This window comes from Vidua macroura, chromosome 9 (assembly GCF_024509145.1).
Source record: "Vidua macroura isolate BioBank_ID:100142 chromosome 9, ASM2450914v1, whole genome shotgun sequence".
Lineage (NCBI taxonomy): Eukaryota > Metazoa > Chordata > Aves > Passeriformes > Viduidae > Vidua > Vidua macroura.
Window position 1 is genome coordinate 26,668,918 of NC_071579.1, and position 21,199 is coordinate 26,690,116.

General features: G+C 35.9%; 1 protein-coding gene across 1 annotated transcript in view; it reads right to left on the reverse strand.

The window, feature by feature from the left end:
• FAF1 (Fas associated factor 1) overlaps nucleotides 1-21,199 on the reverse strand; it is a 152,582-nt gene that overhangs the window by 90,942 nt on the left and 40,441 nt on the right. The window contains exon 7 of the mRNA XM_053985070.1: nucleotides 14,391-14,496. Within this exon, the coding sequence (XP_053841045.1) occupies nucleotides 14,391-14,496 (106 nt within the window). The remainder of the gene's footprint in view (nucleotides 1-14,390; nucleotides 14,497-21,199) is intronic.

Here is a 21,199-nt window from a genome sequence, read left to right on the forward strand (position 1 = left end):
CCCAGGGGCTGCCTTCAAAGCAGCACAAGGGGAGGAAGAGGGGAGCAGGATGACAGGGAGGTAAACGCAGCTGTAAAATGACATTGACTGCCAGCTAGGATCCAAAACAGAAGTCGAAGAGCAAAGGGTTGCTGAGAACAGCTCATCCTCTCCTCCTCCCTCTCCCACCCTCAAGCTCTGGGAACACCACTACAAGGAGGGCAGTACATGAGTAAAGCTACGTTTGTTTTGCATCAACGCTGCTCCAAGTCCCTCACTCCACTCCCTGAGAGCACAGAACCACTGCTGCAACACTGAACTCCTCTAAAATATCATGAACCTCATGATATAATATTCTTACATCTTTTCCCGAACAGCGACATTTATGACTACACTGGAAAAAGAAAACCCCCAACAAGTCATAATTTTAACAGTGAAAGAACATGGATAGCACGCATAGAGAAATTAATAGTGTGAGCATGTTTCTATTTATGATATGAATACTAAACTTTCTAGTAATTTCTAATGTAGCACGGTATTACTTTCTAGCAATTCCTAATACTACACATAAATTGCCAAGCAGTCAAAGAAGAAAGTGCAAAATAGACTTTTTTTCATCCTATTCCAACTGCATTACAGTAAGCTGGCAATGATTCACAAATGGGAGAACAAAAGTATGCAAGGAATTGAGAAAGAGCTTTTAGAAAGCCTGAGAAGCATTTTTTTATTTGTCTGTGGAACCATCCAAAGTCAAAGGATAGATCCAGAGTCCTTTTGGTTGAAGAAGGAAGTCATCATGGAAAGAAACCCCTGAGGGGACACTAAAACCTTGAAGAACAAGTCCGCTTTTTTTACTTACTCATTAATGTAATAAAGATAACAATTTGCTACATTAAATCAATAAAGACTGTGAAATCAAAATGGCAGCCTCAAGAAAAGCCAACTAACTACTGACCAAACCCACCCAGATTCAATGATATAAATGACTATCAAACCTTAATAATTAAGTAATAAATTCCTTTAAATCAATATATTTGGAAGACTAATTCAAAATCATTAAAGAACCAGATAACACTCAGAATTAAAATACAGAGCACATAATATGCAAACATCAAGCACAAAAGTTTATTAATTGTTATATACTTCTCATGTATTTGCACTACACTCATATTTCAAATGCAAATATTAATTTGGAGAGAAATACCTACTGTATATGCACACACTGAAACAGTTTGCTCAGCTATACTGCATCAATGCTTATTTGACAAGTTATAGCATCACAAGCTGCTCATTTACATACTCAGCTACTCTCTCTGGTTTTTCCTTGAGAATAAATTAATAAAACAGATCCATACTAACAGCTTCTCCTCTGAACCACAACGATACTCTTAGTTATGCAAATTCAGTGTATAAAATTTATACCAAATTTATAACAAAATGACATCAACTATGTAAAAAGAATTCCTGTCTAAATCCTAAGAATGTGTAATATTTTTAACTATGACAATTAACACCAGCAATAAAAATTTAGTTCATAGAAAGAATTTCCATTACATATTCACATAATAGTGAAAATTCAGTCTTTGAAATATTAATGTGCACTATACTGACACACAAGAACAGCTTTCAAGTATAATTCAACACACAAGCATTCTGCAAGAAATGTATAAAAAAAAAATACTTTAAAAGTTTCTGACTTACAGTATGTTATTCTCTATTGCATTGTAAGGATAAAATAGTATTTAGGAAAGTTAGGCCAGATATCGATATTGCATTTAAACAAGTAGAAATGAAGAAATTCTTAAAAGCTGTTTTCATTAAAACCTGCAAAATTTAATAAAACAGAAGATGAAAGGTAGAAATGAGAAAGTAGTACAAAAGAAAACATGTATGTGAACTACCAAAAAAATTAAAGAAACAGAAGAAAAAAAAAACTTAAAAAGAAATTTAAAAAAGAAGAGAAAAAGACACTGTTTACTAAACAAGCAAAAGGACCTAGAGGTCAAATTTCAGTTGGGTGACTGTCAGATTTTGTAAGTCATATCTGAATGATCCCAGATCTCATCTAAAAACTGACACAAGACAAAAGACACAAAACGAGAACTGAAATTGATTTTCAGTTCTCATCTGATACCAATGTCGTGAGACAACAGATGCTTATTTCAGACTATGCTAAAATTATCCTCTACTTCAAACAGTTTGCACTTAGGCTGCAGAATAAACATTTAATCTCCAAGTTTCATTGTTCCGCACTTCAAACTGATCATAAGAAAGAAAATTAACAAAACATAATGCTAATAGAGTTCTCTAAGGGGAAAACTCTTCCTTTTTGAGTATTTAAAATCTTGTCTTACTGCTCATGGTGATTCTTTGCATGGCTACTCTGCAGTGAGTTGAAAACACCCAGTATATGCATTTTCCACTCAATCTTTCATTTATTCATTCCTATTCAAAAAGAATTCTACCACCTCTGTCTACAAAATTATTTTTTGAATGACACTGTTTCTGTACAATGGAGGCTTCCCAATGCTGCAGGATTTGAAAACACTGATTTGCACCAAGGGACTGAAGTAGATCCAGCCCTTGTAAAATGGAATTGCAGTGGTGTTTCACGTCAAACACACACTCCTAAACTTAAGCCTCCCACCTGTCCAACTTACTGCACACTTCAGCTTGGAGGATGAAACAGTCTGAGCAGGCAAACCAATTAGTATTAAGAGCAAAGTAAAAGAGAACATGCACAAATCTGAGATTTTAATTAATAAGAAACATTCGATCCACAGGACCAGCTAGAAATGGACGCTGTTAAAATGCCAAAATAGATAAATATCAGAGATCTTTCCCATAAACAGATTTTCTCTGCAGACCTCTTATTGCACTGTCCTCTGTGCAAATGCAGCCACAGCTGTGAACTGCAACTTGGTCTGTGGGAAGATTTAAGGAGGAGTTTCATCTCAGTCTATTGCTCTTAGCTCGTCAAAAAAGAAACTTTCAGCTCACCCCAAACCTCACACAACGATCTAGAGAATTTACATATTTTCCACTGGCCTCACAAGAGCCATTCTTGCAAAATTAACATGGACCTGCCTGACTTGGCCTCCAGTTTACCTTCACTGTATTGCTTTGTACCACCAAAAAAAGTGTCCTCTTCCACTCTTCTGTTGGTTCTTTTTGTTTGCCTTAGTCCTGGCCTAGGCTGCCCTGTGGTCAGAGCTCTCAGCTGCAGTCTGGTCTTTTCTCTGCCAGCCCAAGGTCAATGCAAAGAATAAAAAAGAGCCAAGACCTTTTAAGCAGAGTGGGTGAAAGAGACTGTTAGTTATAGGTGAAATTGTCAACACACAAAACCCTCTGCAGATTAATCCAAGCACTTCTTACACTCCCCACATTTGAATTATTCAGGAATAAGTCCTTCTTGCCTTAAAAGAGGAACTTTGTGAGTAAGTGCAAACAGAAGCTTATGCAAGACACAGAGGGGAGATGTTGAACTGAAATTCAGCTTACAGTTACAGAGAAATTAATGACAGGACACAAACACAGCTCACAGTATTTCTTACATGAGAGTCACTGTGTTACAGTTGCCGAGTTCAGTAAAAGGTAGCTTGTCATCCAAAATGACTGAAATAATATAAACCAATATAAAACCTTTCTGTTTCTCCTAAAAGAAATTGCAGCGATATCTGGGGTAGCCTGATGTTGTGAAAATAACTGAAATTGAGTCAGTCCTTGGGTTGTTGGTGTTGGAGTAAGGTATGCACAGCTCTGCCATGTGATACCAGACAGACAGACTTCCTGCTATTTTATTACCACACATTTGTAAGAAGATCTCTCTTTCTTATATAGAAATTGTAGAAAAACAGCAAAAACTCCTTGTTCTTTCTATTCCTATTTCCCTTGCTTTTCTTTAATTGGTTATTTGTTTCCAATATTGTGAAGATCCTCAGCTAGTTTGTATTTCCAAATTACATTGTAATTTCCATGAGACCGGCTGGGCATTAGACATACCAGATAACAGCTACTAGATAGAATCACCTTCCTGGGGACAAAGGAGTGGTGAGAGTTAAGGTCTTGGTACACCAAACCTCTATTGTTTACACCTCCCTCCCTTTTTCTGCACTTTCCATTAATCAGAGTTTGACCAAAAAAATTCTGCCTTCTAACCAAACCTAAGCCTTTTTCTTTTTAACCTGATGCAGTAAGAAGTGATTCAATGTTCCTGGTTATTCATAAAGTTCTAGTTCCCTAAATATGATAAGAACAAACAACATAATAAAGCAACAATAAAAAGTTTTGGGTCATAGCTCAACCCCCTTTCCAAGCAGCACCCACTCCAAAGCTCTTTTCCTCATCTTTTCCACATAACCAGGCCCTGCTCTGGATGGTGTTTTCTGACACTGCTGGTTGTCCTACTTTACTACCTGTTTCTGTGGTTTTTAAATAATTCTACCAGTCAAACAATATTTTATATAACAGTAGCAACAGGAATCTCAGTGTGATTTTATTTGGGGCAGTCATACACGTGTGGTTTTGGGGTGAGAAACCAGCTGGTTTGGGTCACTCATGGTCTGAGAAGAAGAACATCAAGCCAGAAACCACTGAAGCCAATAGTTCCATCCACATAAAAATAACAACACTGGACATACATGCTGGGTCTTGTGGGTTTTTTTGTTTGGTTGATTGTTTTCCTAGGGTGGATATCAAAACACTGCCTACTTAAAGCCATTCTACTGAGCTCAAAAGAAGCAGAAAAATTATCAATTGATTTCTTTTTTTTTTTTCAAGCTCTGTTGATCTTGAGGAACAGAAGAGGGCACTGAACAAAGAGCTCCTCTCCTTGTTCCTGTGTACAGGAGCAAGTTCTACATAATTGGGACTTAATCTCTGGTCAGAAGATTGATGATCTGATCAAAAATGGGCAAATTTCATACAGGAAGACGCTTTATGGTGTGCTCATGTCCTGTGAACATTGTCAGGTGCTCCTCTTCTGGAAGATCTGGTTTTCCTTTCCATTCTCTTTAAGCTTAGTTTGTCCTTATGGCTTTGTCTAGCTGTGTTTTAATTAGTTTGCTTCTACCACACCTGGAGGAAGTTGAACTTGAGAAACATCTGTAGCCTATTTTTATTTATTTCTACATCCCCCACAACAGTGGATGCAGTCTCAAATAATCTCTTGTGCCATGCCTCCTGTGATGCTCCTCTAGTTGGAAACTGGGCAGTTTGATTTGTCTATACACTAAATATGGATATTTACACTGCAAGTTTGTATCATTTCCTCTGTCCACCATCATCCCCATGTAACTTCCAGCATCTCTGCTGTCAAAACAAGGTAAGAGTAAGTTCACTTTGGTCTGCTAATCTAGGCAGGGAAAAATAAAAGTAGATTTGAGGCTTGGTACAAACCCAAAAATTGTGATCAAACTATATAGTTAGTAAATTGTTTATCTAAATCTTTCATGTGTGATGAAAGATTATTATCATAATTCATTAGCAAATTACAGACTTTGTAATGCATGCAGTCACAAATTTGGCTTTGTATCAATCAGTTGAGACCAGCTGGGTAGAAATTAACACAACTCTGGGATACATAAAATGAAGTGCTCTTTCATTTTCAATTCACTGGAAACTTTGAAGGAAAGAAATGGAAGCCCTTTCAAAAATGTCAATTTTCCCTGCTTTTTGTAAATCATTCCATTTCACTGTAGAGATACAGAGATACAAATAAACATACATGGGATGTATGTAACTGAATACCACAGAAACTGCTCCATCAAAATAAATTAAAAGTATATGAAAAGTAATGCAGTAAAAAATATAATTTCATTATTTCTGAGACAGTCATACACATTAGTGATCACCAGAATTATTAAGCAAACACAAAAGCTAATAGCCAAGCTACTCACAAGATACAATATTGTCAAAATTCCTGCTCTGAGCTTTCCTAGTCTGCCAAATGACCTTGTACAAAAATGCTTGTTTTGATTATGTCTCCTTTGCCTAAGCTACAAGGCTGTGTATAGTGACAGCTGCATTTGGGAGCAACTTAAAACAAATTTCATCTTAGTGGCACCTAATCCAGAGACTGGTACAAGCAGCATGGAAAAGTCAGTGTCAAAATTAAACAATGAAGGCTTTTCTAGGAACAGATGCTTTTTCCCTGCAGCTGTAAAAACCTTAAAACAATCCTATGCCCCACTGTCTGGTCACGCAACTACCACAAAGCAAGGCATAAATTTTGCCACCTATTGCAAATATTTGCTGAGAGCTGCTATAACCCTTTTTAAAAACAGTAACAGGGATTTCTTGTGGGTGATTATGAGGCCATTTTATCCTTTAAATGAGTGCAGGGCTCTCCAATTTATGCCCAGGATTCCTGGTACAAAACCAAAAGGATAACTTTTCAAATTCATGTTTTACACAGATACAACTGAAAAACCCTAAGAAACAGGTTTATTACAGAGATGGTGCCCGTGTCACTAAGATGCTATGGATGAGACAAACATTATTGATTCAGAGTTGGAACAGCAACTGAGTGTTTTCTTTGCACAGCAATTACAAAGCAATGTAGTGCAGCACCATCATTACACTGCTGCTTCAGGATACTTTTGACCATTTTGGTGTTGTAACTCCATAACCACTACTTTAAATATCCTTATCACCACAACTATCCAAAAAATTACCTCTTTTTATTCAGTGAATGCAGTGATAAACTTCAAGCTGAAATATTAGCTCTTAGGAAACAACTTCTGTAACTTAATGAATATAAGTAAATCCTCAGTTCCCAATTAAGTGAGCAATTTACAATGTCAAGCATGTAGTTACGCTCCATATGAACTGATGGGGATTTTAGATTAGCTTCTGTTGTGTATTTAAAAGTGATAGCACCAACATGATTTACATAAGTAAAATATTTTCAAATATTTTCTCACCAAGCAAGCACTCTAGAATTGTGAAGTGTTTCCTTTCTTACCCAAGTTAAAAAAAAAAAAAAAAAAAACTTTTCCTGAACAACAGTTCATTAGCACCTCACTATTTATAAGTATAATTGGGTTGTTTGATGAGAAAACATGAGAGAACACTGTGCCTACTATAATTTGCACAAATACAAATTTCATTGTTTGAAAACAAATCATCAATTCAACGAATGTGTTTTTTTAATATAAGTGTATATCATGCAATAATAGAAGTGATCATATTATAGTTAACACAGGATAGAAAGGTTAAACCATGTTCTAAATCACTTTAATTTACAAGCTGTAAATTATTTTTTTTAATTGAAAAAAAAAATGCTAACTTGAATTTTTCATTTGTTATTCAACTAAATATAATTCACACAGATAACAGCACTGTGCTATTTAGCTACAGAGTGCTGCTTTCCCACTCTAAATAGCACAAGAGCTGGGGACAGAGCTGTTTAATATGTTCATAAAGCTGCTTAGGTTTTCTTGTCATTTCATGCTAACACCTTTTTAATAGCTAGCATTATGACAGAAGCCTTGCATAAAAATTCACCAACCCGAAAGTAAAACACAGCAAATATTCAAAATCAGAATAGCAAGCGAAGGTTTTAATTGCAGTTTTTTAAAAATTCAAGGTTTTAAATTAGGTCTTGATCCCCAAAATCCTTAGCATCCTTAAATTACATGAGCAAAGCCATTCAATTCAACATGATTACTTCTAAAATAAGGACAACTCACATGACTGAGCATTTACAGAGCCAAACCCATAACCAAAATTATAACAATGACTCCTCATTATTTTCAAATTCAAATAAATTGATCCTTATCCTTTGAGAGTTTCTCTCCAACCCAACTTACACTTAGGGATGGAGGGGAATAGAGACAGAGAAGGAGAGAGAGGAAGAAGAGATATAAACACACACACACTAAACTGAGTGCTGACAAACTGAACGTTAACAGATGTGTGACTTCTAATTAGTTATAATAATCTGTGCTATTGGAACCTGCCTCGCCTTCCCTTGCAAATCAAACAGCCTCCTTTGGAGTTTTAAACTCTCTGGGTGCTTCTAAATTTATGCAAGGGAAAAAACCTTGCTTTCAGCAAATTTTAGATAAACTACAGTGATAACTTTATGAAAGGAAAATATTAAATTATAATTATCCTAAACAGACACAGTCTTGTGAAACTAACCCTACATTCATATGAAAATACAAAGCATTGACTATAATGAATTTGATTCATCCTTGGACACAAAGCTTTACCACAGTAAACTCAGTCAACTGTTGCTCTTGCTTTTATATTCATAGTACTTAAATAGCGCACTTTAAAACAAAAAAAACTCCAATTGGCTTTTCATACATCCACCCTCCCCAAAAATAACGCACTTGAAAAACCCAAATGATATGAAAAGGCTTCAAGGCCTCTTTTCTCCTTTTCACAGCACTTTTTTTTTATTTCTGTTTGCAGTAATCTGCCTTTCACTTTCTCATTGCTACAGAACAAACGAGGAGGCTCAGCACTTTGAAAAGGGGGCTCAATGTGTAATGGGTCCACTAGAATTAATTTAGTTGCACCAAATCCATTGAGCAGTGAGGTTTTTTTCTCTTCTCAAATCATTTTGAGTCGGATGCAGCCCCCAGCCTTTGTAATTCTAGTAAAGCACTTAAAGTGCACAGTAGGTGTTCATCAGGACCATCTGGTCAAAAGCAAAACAAGCTGCTGATTTTGCCTTTGAATAGAATGAAGCAAGTGTGAATTAGTCTCTTCAATTAGCACTATTACAACCTGTCAAGTGCATATTGTAAAACAGGATTATTACAGTATTGGTCACCAGTGCAATTATTTACTCTCTGCCTTTTCTTGCATATAAAAATGTCCATGTTTACTAGTTTTTAATAACTGAAGATCGTTTCTTTAATGATATGCACGTCCAAACCCACCAAAATCAAATTACAGGTTATGAAACATATTCTGTCAGGAATATATTATGTTTCATAATTAAGTGAGAAGTAGTGCCCTTTCTTTATCTCTTATTGCTGTTTCTGTTGCAGAAAAAGAAAAGTAGTTGTACATATTTTTCAATGGGATATCTTGGAAACAGATCTCTTCAGTCAGGTATTAAGATACTTAAAGTGCCTAATAAAGTTATCACTGTTGAACAGGTACTAAAAGGTATTTCCTCTCTATTTCCCAAGGAACTTCATCTAATTCCCAACACATGACCACTTACAAAATTTCTTTCAGGTTCTAAAATACATTTTACCTTTGGAATGTGCTGGTTTTCTGTAATAAAAAAGCAAAAAACAAATTGAGAAGTTGATTTAGCTTTTTTAAAATAGATTTTTCTCTCCCTGCTGAAAAAGTCAAAGCCTGGCTTGCTAGCACATCCTCATTTGCAGAACATTGAGGCTATCATAGTGATGTTTAAATTATGTATAATGCTGTTACAACTTGCTATAAATTGAGTATAATTTTAAGATGACAGATTTCTTTAAAAAGCAAACTTAATGTTCACATTTCACAAAAAAATACAGCCCTCCAGTACAATGAATATAGCAATGTATTTTAATAGCTTCTCTGATACTAAGAGTATTTGAACAATAGAACATTTGTGTACTTCCTATTAAATCCAAAAAGTGCTAGTTACTGATTTTTACTACAACAGTAGTTTTCAACAATTTTAAAGCAAGTACAAAATGTCAAAACACAAAACAACTGTTTCGGAAATTATTAATATATTTACCATATTTGGGTATGTCTATTTCTGGTAAATGTGTTTTATTGTAATTATTTAGCTACAGCATTAAAAAGAGTAACATTATTTATACATGCATTTCATGTCTCCGTGTCAGTGTCTGACATTCACTTTGAATGATCTCACTCAGCAACAACTGTCTTGAAAATATTTTGTTCAGAGACCAAAAAACAGATCTGAAAGACCTTCAGCCAAATTATTTTTCTGCCTGCTGCAGGTAATTTCTCAGGTTACCTATATTTATATATTACATTTATTTAGGCCTTTTAAATGAGGCTTCTGCCTGCATGTTCATAATGGTGATTTTGCATCTTGTTTAACATTCATCCACTCACAAAAAAAGTTTAAAGAAATCCATCACAAAGGATTTGATTAGGGTCTGTCAACACAGAATTTACAGTTTATCTCAGCCCAGGCAGTTGTGTGCACAAATAGTTCCTCCTCCTGCCTGGAGGGCTATTGGATACATTGCTTTCCATATTCCACCTTAGCCAGTGAGTCTGTGGGGAACAGAGAACAAATATATTACCTAGCACAGGTGACAGGGATGCTGAGCAGGCAGCCCCTGCTTAAATTATTGGCTAAAGGAACGGAATAAAAAGCAGAGGCAGCTATGCAGAGGCAGCCAGTATTTAAAAAACCCATCTTCTCTGCATTGTTTGCACAGATTTTATGTTTTAATAAGAATTCTAGTGCCCAGTACTTGTTTTACATAGTATTCACAACTGGAATTTCCAGCAGTTACAAAATAAGATCACAGTCTGTGAGGGGACTGAGGGTTCTGCGTATTTATCCGCCCTTTAGCAGCCACAGCTTGTGTACACTGGATATTTTTGCAATCCTGCACGCAGGAATCACAAAAAGGCTTCAAAATCTGTATCAAAAGAGTAAAATAGACAAATCTAAAGTCCTTGTTTTCAATAGAGTGATCCAGTTTGTTAAAAATGTTTGATTTTTTTTTTCGGTGTCACTGATTAAAACAAAAAGTGTAGAGCACATTATTGTGACTCAAGCCCATTAAGTTTTTCACAAATTAGTTTGTCTGCTCCAGGATCAGAACACAAACTTGCTTTTAACACACTTTTAAATATTCCCCTTTCTGAAGACGGCTTTCCTTCATTTCTGTCAAATAATAAAACTACAACTTGCAAAAATGAAAAATAGTAGAAATGTTCATTTCTAAATGAGAACAAGTTGGTAAGTATAGATAGAAAAGAAATTATCTTTAATGTGGCAATGCCTTGTAATACTTTAGCAGAGAGCTTCTCAAACCTGAAGTTAAAAAATCTCTCCAATTTCAAACAGCCTCTATAAATTATTGTAGCAGAATAAAGAACAAGTCTTCAGACATAAAACTCCTTTTAGTCTCGTATTAGGAGTTCAATTTGTCAAATTGCCTTTATTTAACCATCTAACACACTGGAAATGTATTCATTAACAGTCTCCTAACTGGCACAAAACCTACCAATTTCCAATTTAAAATGCAGATCATGGAAAAAAGCAACCATGATATTTCCCAGAACAGTATCTGCCCAGAATTAATTTAATACTGCAATTTTACAAGAACAAACGGATGTCAGAAACCTGTGACACATATTAACTTGCAATTTAGACCATCGTGTTATCATTAACTTTCCAAGTTAACTACTCCCCTGCCCAATTAAAAAAAAAAAATTTGAATCGAATATACAGAATTTTTAACAAATTCCATTTATTTTTTTATTTAATTTCCAAAGATTCTGTGTAAGTTCAGGATCACAAAACAATATAACTGAATGTAACTTATATTTTTTAAGATGAGAAAACAGATCTTAATACATAAAGAGTCAGCTATTTTGATAAAGAATGTTAAAAAATAAAACAAAGTACCCTCCAAAATCCAACTATTAAAGTAAAATGTAATCAATTTTGGAAGCAGATACGAGCACTACGGGATCAGGCTTCTCTCAGATAATTTTTTGTCACATGGTTTCCCCATTAAACACTGCAATTTCTTTGAAAAAACAGTTCATCAAAATATCATTTACTATTAAACATGCATCCTAAACAATAAAAAAACCAGAGAACTGCAGCAATAGTTGTTTAGGAAAGCACAGTTGTGAGCTCACTGGATTTTGCATTTAATGCACCACAAAACATTTCTGCCTTCTGAAAGGATGGTGGGGTTGAGTTTTTGGCGTGAGTTTGGGGGGTTTTTGAGACCCTTGGAAAAAATATCTATTCCTTAAAATTCACAGTACTAATAACAACAACACACTGCACCAGTAGCCCTTGAGAGACAGTTGCACCCAACTGTGGCAAGAAGTAGAACATTTCTAGAATCTTAAATATTTCTTTTAATAATTGATGTAGTCATTTTGAATCTTTCTGCATAGGATATGGCATGTGAGTAGATTGCATTAACACTGCTTAAACATTTCAACTTGTCAGTATGGCCAAGTCGATTTCTGAAATATTTGCTGTATTTTCCCATCGAAACAGTAATAAAGGTAGAATAAATATATGCCACTGCTTTATAATCACTGAACATTAATGAATATTTTATGTCTTTTTAAATCTCCCTGTTTAATTTAAAAGGGTGAAATTAAGTCTCCTCCCTGCAATATGCCAATTATCTGTAAATCAAACAATAACTTGGCCATTATAGTCCTTTTTGTTAATATACCAGAAGCTAATTTGAAAACACTGAGCAGCATTTTTAGGTAATAATTGAATAGTCCTTCCTGCCCTCTTGTGGTTGGCAACTGCATCACTGAGCTTCTCCACCGTTACAAAAATACACCAGGAGGAAAGTAAACTATTAATTTGTTAAAGTGTGAACAAGAGAATGAAGAGAGAAAAAAAATCTAACAGTCCCTGGAGAGGACAGAGACAAAGGAGACGAGGAACGATACCACCGATTCCTCCAAACCACAAGGACTGCCTAGATTTGTTACAATGATTACTCTAAAGGAAAAAAAAAAATAAATTAAGAAGCCATTAGGGAGTTAACATTCAAAACAGTGCTTGTTTTCTATAATTAGACAAATGTTCAGCAACCCTTTTACCTCAGTGAAATCCCCAGGGATTTCCAGGAGCCTTTGCACAGACAGACACGTTCACCTGTTCAGCATCAGCTGCACAACAAGGGCCAGAGAGCTCCTTTCATTTTAGCCCCTTCACAATTTTATACACTCTATTGGGTGTGACACTCAGACACAAGAAAGGCAAGGAAAGATTTTGTGCTCATTCTGGTTACCTGGTGATAGGGTTTTTATTTTGGTTGTTTAAGGGGAAAATCATAATTAACTTTTACATTATGTTGATTTCATATGGCAACCTGATGACCGTAACCTGCCATTACCAACAAACAAGAAACTTTCAGTTCATGGAAAGGCAGTCTAGATCCCCCTGTCACAGCTTTCTGGTTCCTTAAAGTCAGGTAAGACCCATCAGCAAAGAAGTAAATGATACAGCATTGATAAAAAACAAACAGACGATATATATATGTATGTGTTTTCTTTTAGAATCTCACAATTTTAAAATAAAAAACACATATTTGGATTATTTATTTCCATAAAAATTCAAATTCTTTATAATTCTAGAAAGTCAAAGCCCAGCCCCTCAAAAGTCAAACTGATTCAAGTATGTGTATCTGTATTACCACGAAAAGCAAAACAGAACTTACTATAGTAGATCTAAACATAAGAAATAGAAAACAAGCTTTCACATGGGGGAAAGATCAGAACTTAGATCTTAAGAATAACAGGATTCACAATGAAAACAGTTAGTGATGATTTTTCATTGTTGTATGAGATACTACTCCCATACCTAATGTTACAGAACTTAAATTAATTCTGTCTACCATGTCAGCATGTGGCACGAAAAACTTCAATAAAATCTGTTCAGCCCTAAAAGACTGAGAGAAGTGTCAGACTAATAATACCAAACATACATTTAATTTGAAAAGCAAACATTTAATCTTAATATTTTGTAATGTGAATTCTGAAGATTCACATTTCTAGGTTGTTTGTCAAGTTTCCAGAAGGCAGTGGGTCATAGGGAAAATAACATCCACAACATGTGGCATTAGATACACCATGGAGCACTAGACAACAACCTTTGGGCTTGGAAAGGAGTTTTAAAAATATGTAAGGGACTGCTTATTCTGAATTCAGAGAGTCCAGAGTCACATCAGGGATATTTGTTCCTTTAGGACTTAATTCTGCCGAAGTTCTCTCCAATATCACCCCTTGCTGGCCATTCCACAGAACGGCAGCAACGTCCACTACACACAAAACCACTTGGCTACCAGGCCAGTAAGAATTACAGCACTCCACCAGCAAGCAGCACAGTGGTTGAGGTGCCTACAAAATGGAGATGGAGCTGGTTAAAAGAAGGGAAGACAGAGGGAGCTTCAAGGAGTTTCAAGTAAAATGAAATTTGAATAACTCAATGAACTGTTTGTGTACACACAACTGTTTGTGTATTTTGCTACTACAATACAAAAAGAAACATCCTTTCTGTATCATTTAGTAGAACATCTTTTCCTAACTGAATTCTTTAATCAAAATACAGCAAATCTTGATTGTCCAGTTGATTAAAATAAAAAAGACTAAAAAAATACAGGAATATCCATCAAGACTATGCAAACCCCTTTTAAGAGAGCTGGCATTAGCTATAATGAGCTACATTTATTCTTGAGCTGTGAAACAGCACTCACCTCCTGAATGGTACTGCTTCCTGAGAAGTTGAGGTTGTACTCCCGCTGGACTTCTCGATGGGTGACAATCAGCATGAAGTTTTGATTTAATGACTCCTGCAGGGCCCTGAAATGGTTGAAAGAAAAACAGGAAAATCAGGGATAAGCATGTTATAGCTTGTTTTACAGTTAGATGCAGAAACCCCAGGATACCCTCAACTCTACATGGACAAGTCCAGGCACAACATTATCATCTCTCTTTTCACTCTTAAATGCAAGGAAGCATGCTGAGAATGACCAAAGGCCATTCCTGAACTCCCTCCTTAATAAGGTGACTGCAGCCTTTAAAGCTCATCTAATGTTAAGTATTTTCAAAATGGAGAGAGTCCCATTATCTTCACAAACATCGGGTGTATTTAGCACTCCTAATGCCATTAATAATAGGCTTGTCAGCATATTGATGGCCAGACCAAATATCAAGCTATGATGCACATTAAGAACTGATGGTAAATAGAACAAGGCAAAGCATGCTCTTGCTTCTTAAGGGCTACCTAAAGCAGAAACCAAATGGAAATTCTTCTGCTTAGATTCATTTAAAGCACATAAACCCAGCTAATTAGAACTGGAAAAGTAACCACAGCAAAATTTCTCATGTGGGTATTGAACATTTAAAAAATTTAGTTCTGCTCACATTGTTTTAAATGTACATTCACAGAGGTTTTAATAAAAATAAAAACAAATAAAAATTAAATTAAAAAATCTTAAAATACAGTTTAAACAGACCAACTATATCTTCATGTTGTTATAAACTTGGGGTTTTTTCCTGATTTTCCTGGTAGTAAAACATCTGGATATTAAAAAGGCATCCTGATTGCTTAATTAGGTACAAAATTATGCAGCTATCTACTTTTCAAAGCAGAAGGCAGGACTTCTGTTACAGACATGGCAATTATGGCTATGTGCAATCTTACACATGCTACAAAACTGCAGCAGCACTGTACCACAGCTTGGGTTTCTAAACAATATTTATGCAGACTTGGCTTGTTCAGTGGCATATGAAATTTAATTGGGCCTATTACATTTTTTTCTCTTATCACATACACTTAAAAGAATGACAGACTGTGTTTCTTTGCTTCACATCTTCACTATCCTGTGACACTTCAACATGCCATTCCTCTTAGCACTAAAGGACAAATTCTGAATGCAGATCAGCACAGCTGTATCTTACGATACACGAAGACAAGAAAGACTCCTACATCATTTCAGACCTGATTTGTTAGTTTTAACTCTTTCTGGAATTACTGATCTGCTGTTTTGCTGCTCAGATGGGAAGGCACTCATACAATACTCAATGGATGCTTTAGCAAGAGATACACAATTTGCTTGAACATCTCAGGGATATTTACCTTACAAAAATATCTTCACTGGGAAACCTAATTTGGCTCCAGTCACATCTCAATAATCACATACTACAAAACAAAATCATGAAGTTCTATTTCTTGTCTTTTATGGTTTTCCCATATGGAAAATAAATATAACTCATTGCCAATGCTAAGTGTGATCATGAGCATGAGACACTACAAATGTAACTGGAGTCATCGATGCTGAACATGTAGTTTTCTGCACTTTCACAAGATTTTCTACAAAAGGCCTAACAGTTTTTTAAATACTTAACAGTCCTTAAAAAAAGGGGAAAAAATAAAAAAGAGGAGTCCTGAAAAGTTGCATGGCTATTTTCAACGGTAATTCTAATTTGATTGTTAGTAAGTTTCGCATCCCCATAACCATATTTTCTATTGGCAAATGTTCAGTAGCAACTAAAATATCCTGCTGTGCTTTTTCAGATTCTGATTTTTTATTTGTTTTCAGCAAATACTGGAGGCAAATGACATATTTAATTGCTCTGAAAACATTAATTACCACACATATGAATGGCTCTGGATTCCATACAGACTCACACAAGACTCTGTTATAGCTAATTTTGACTCTATCTGAAAATCTGTAGATGCTAAGTGGTAACATGACTCATGTTTTCATTCTGTAATTGATGTAAACATAGAATAAACAGGCCAGTCTGATCAAACCCTCAGTCTCTCCAGTTATGCATGATCCACACACTTCAGTACAACTCAAAATACAGCTTGCTAATAAAAAGCATCCACTCATAGGAAAAGTTTTCCACTTGTGAGAGCAGGAAGTATTTTGGAAAGGAAAAAATACTCTTCAAACAAATTTAAATGAAGCACCTAAAAATTACAAGCTTTAATTTTCGAACTAACAATTTTGACACCTCTACTTTTGGGATTTCTAAGCAACACAAGCTGAATGTTGTTAACAAGCAAATTCTCAGCACATATTCATTGACAAACAGAGTGAAAAAAGAGGCTGAAAATTAATCTGTCTAAAAAAAAAAAAAAAAGAAAATAATTGAGGAAAAACTGGGTTTGAAAGTGTTAGCAAATGCAGTGCAGAAAAATAACAAACTGAGGAGCATTACTTCTGCTTACACAGAAATAAACTGGTCAACTGCTCCAGTCCTTGGAGCTCCTACATCAAAATCTCGCGTGACCGACAGCTGTAAAGCTTGGACAGTGTCCACGAGAAAGTCACAGGGAGGAGGAATTGATGGCACATCTGATGGGTCACTGATGCCAGCACTGGTGCCACCCTTCTGTGTGGGATGGGGTGATGTGAACACAGAGCCAGAGATGTCTGTCCCTCCCATAATCATTTTATCCAGCAAAGGGGGATGCAGATTACCCCAAATTACTTTGGCCAAAATACAACTTGCCCAAAAATGGTATTTCAGCCATTAAGGGAATGATCAATTTTACAAGGTGAAAGTATTTACAGGAAACTTCTCACTGACAGTAAGATAAAGCTCATTTCTATTTCTCTTTAGGTCCACATAATTATATTGAGAAGATTGAATACAAGGCACATCTCTAAAATTTTGGCTTCCATGTTTGCAGCTGTTTAATTTTCCTACAAATGTTATAGTTCACTACAATTTTCCAAATAAAATAGCTATATTAAAAGGGGGGAAAAAAATCAGGGTCAAACTGTAGGTCCCATTAAAGACAAGACAGATTTTTTTCATTTCTTTTTCTTTGCTGCCACCAGTGCTAAGAGAATACAATTAATCTGAGAATTAATTAGTGGGAAAAGAAAACTAAATTCTGGAAAGAGGACTAAAGTAGGCCACTCTCACTAGAACATTTTTTTCCCTACTGCAAACCCCAGCTCTGAAAAGCATTTGCTGATAGGTGATATACACCATTACAACCTTTCTACCTCAGCTGAATGATTCTGCACTTGCTGTGCAGCACAAGAGGCAAGGGAATCTGTATTTTTGGGCACCAATCCTCCAACTGAGGTACCCTGCCTACATCCAAAAAAAGAAATTCAAGAACAGACAAAAGAAAACAGTCATTGCTCTGACCAGTTCTATCAAGATACTTGGACATAAAAAAACAGATTGATTCTATCTGCTGTTAAGTGATGGCATTAATGCTCTGATTTTTTATATGATACTTTGCTTTTTGACAGCATTTTTCTCTGAAATTTTAGTAATATTTTAGAATTTGACAGCATAAATAAATCCTTAATCCATTATATGTAAATGCTCCTTTTCATTCCAGTTTTTATGAAATACACTCAGTATTTCCCACTAGGCAATATCTTTCTCAGTCACAGAGATTTCCCCCAAAACCTCTGATTTTATATAAACAGGTATGACACAAGGTAATTAACATTTCCATTTTAAACTTACAGATTTATATAAGCTCATGTCAACAGAAGTCCAAATTTACTGTAATTACGGATTATTTACATTAAAACAAAATAAGAAATCAGTATGTAAATGTAATGTTTGTTGTAGCTAATGCAGCAGGAGGTGGTAGATTAGGTTCAAACAGCAATCAGTTAGCAAATCTGGCTAACATGTAAATGAGCAGAAGCCCTTTTGTTTACATTCTATTGCATTTTAAACTTCAGGATTTTTAAACTGTCTCATGAACAGATGGGAAAATAAAACATTAATCTTACCATTCTTATGGAAGCTTTTAAAGTAACTAAAGCAAGGCACTGCTCCTGTCCAGTTAAACAGACAGGACTACTAATTGGAGCTGCAGGTTACATCGTTCTTAATTAACACTCTGCTACAGTTGATAACATACAACAAGACACCACATCACCACCAGTGCTCTGCAATCATCTAAAGAAGAGGCATTCAGCAATATATGGACCTATTGCTTGAAAAAAGGGATCTGTGGGTTTTTTCTTTTCCACACAGATGATTAGACTTGTTTAACAAGTTACAATCACTTAGCAAAATTGCATTATTTCTAATAATCTCCATGGTATGCACCTGGGTTTTTAATGCTTTTCAACTTTCCAGTGACTCATCAAGTATAATAAAGTACCTTTGATTTTCAGCTATTTAGCAAAAAAAGTATAAAATACATTATATCCATTATAATGACAACAGCAACAAAAAATGATAAAAAGCATCTCCCAGAACACACAGGAAAGAAAGGAGAGACGATCTGGATCACCCAGCTCCATGGCCCGACTCCCATGCTCACACTTTTCATGCTTCCCTCTTGCATTCTCCTAAACCCATTTCCTCAACTGAGTATTGTCAGCCTTCAAGAAGCAACCAAGGCAACAAAGGGAAGGAATTGCATGCTGAGGAAGGGATTAATCTAATCTGACAAAGCTGGTGCAAGGGATCTACCCCCATGGACCTTGAATGATGGACATTCTTTGGCATCTTTCCTTTCAAGATTGCTTTCCAAGGGAAATCATGTTTTTCTCCACCCACCTGGTAAATTTTGAACATAGTCACTGGTTTTAAGGAGGTCTCATACTGTTAGAAAGGTCTCATACTGCTAGAAAGGTCTCAAATATCAGGTGTAAATCAACAGCTAGGAGGAGGAAGGGGTCCCAAATTACCACCCACCTCAGCAAAAGGCTACACTAAAAGTGTACTATTTTATACTCATCCTGGTGACCCCTGGCCAGTGATCACAAAACTATCCACATGACATGATTTCTCCTTTCCTTTGATACTACCTGACTGTGAGCTGGAGAACAGATGCAGGGCAGGCTGATATTCTGTGCAAGGAGAAAAATATTACACAGGTGTTACAAAATATACAACAACTGGAGCCAGCATCAGAGGTAGGTGAGATGCTGGGAAGCATAGAAGGAGAAGGCTGATTTACTGCAGCTGCTGGGATGAGGCAGGAATTCACTAGAAATCAGATTTCAGTATGTCCACAGCTCACAGAACACATGGTTATTGTTCTGGATACCGTGCATGGGTAAGTATGGCTTTGCCAGCTGAAATTGTGGAAGCGCGGTGGAACCATACAGGTGGTATTTGACATTTAAATTTAATCTTTCCACCTCAATTTACTAGCATGCAGTAGTAATTCACTGGGTTTCTATTACCTATAAAAGCTTTAGGTAGGCCACTGATGAACAAAGATACCCCAGGAGATTTTTGTTTGTTTAGAAGGCAGGATCACTTTGCCATTACATTTAGATGCTGGTTTTCAGTCAGTTCTGGGTTAAGCCCATTCAGTCTGTCACAATAAACTTCAATGCCTTCATATCAGTATGTTGGAATAGGATGTTTCAGACACTGTTCTGCCTCACTATAAAGAACAGACAAAAACTGGAGCTTACAGAGCTGAGGCCAGACTGTTCCTTTTAAGAAGGGCATATAGATAAAATATCACATACTGGAATCTCAGGCTTTTCAAATATCACTTTCTGGAGATATTCAAATCACGACTATTTATCTCTAGTTCAAAACAGAAGGCATTTGAAGAAAACAACAGATGAACTCCCAGAGCAAGAGGCAAAGTTCCTCAACATCCATTAATAATAGATGTGAGCATGACGCTTTTAAAAATTGTGGGTAACAAACTAATCTGAATAATAACTGACCTAACAGTAGGCAGTAAACAGTGTAACTGGGTTTGGTACATTGCTTCAATTAGATGTGTTTTGATCTGCATTGATGCTTTAATTGGAGGCAAGCCTCCCCTTTCATCTAGAATTTATGACTTCAGGAAGATGATCTAGCCTTCAAATTATCCGTGTTTAAATAGCCACTAATTAGTCACCATTTGCTGTCCCAAAGCTACCAACTTTTATCTTAAAAATATCCAGAACTAATCTCCACTATGAAACAAATATAAACTATAAAAGGTAACAACTACTTTGATTTTACTGTCAAGTGAAGTTCTTTAAAACCATTAATCCAATAAAAAAGGCAAGGAACTGTTTTTAAACAGTTTGTTGTTATATACTTTACTGCAGTTGCAATAAACAACTCTCTTCAGACTCCAGTTTTCTCTCCAGAATTATAACATTCAAAATACAATATGCAGCAATACCTGGCTAGAAAATTTTGAAATTGGAAACGAAACAATTAGCAGCTGTAGTGTCTTTTCAATGTTCTTCAAATAGCTGCTAAGGTACAATGGCTGATTGTCCTCACACACACATCCAGCTCCTGTTTGCACATACAGTTCTTGTACACCACCCTCTGTTCCAGTGCCACTCTTCCCTCTCTTAACGCTCCTTTTTTTACAATTATTATTTTTATAATTCATATCAGAATTCTTAATTCTTCCACAGACTACATGTTATTGTGCACAAGGACCTTTTAGTAATATACAAAGCACTTTCAGTCCTTAGGAAGGCAGCTACAAATTTCTACTGACTCTCAAAGAATTCCTCCCACCAGTAATAGAACTGCACTTGCAGAACATTCTCCTATCACCTACAAGGGCAGAAAGCTAACTCCCTCTTCA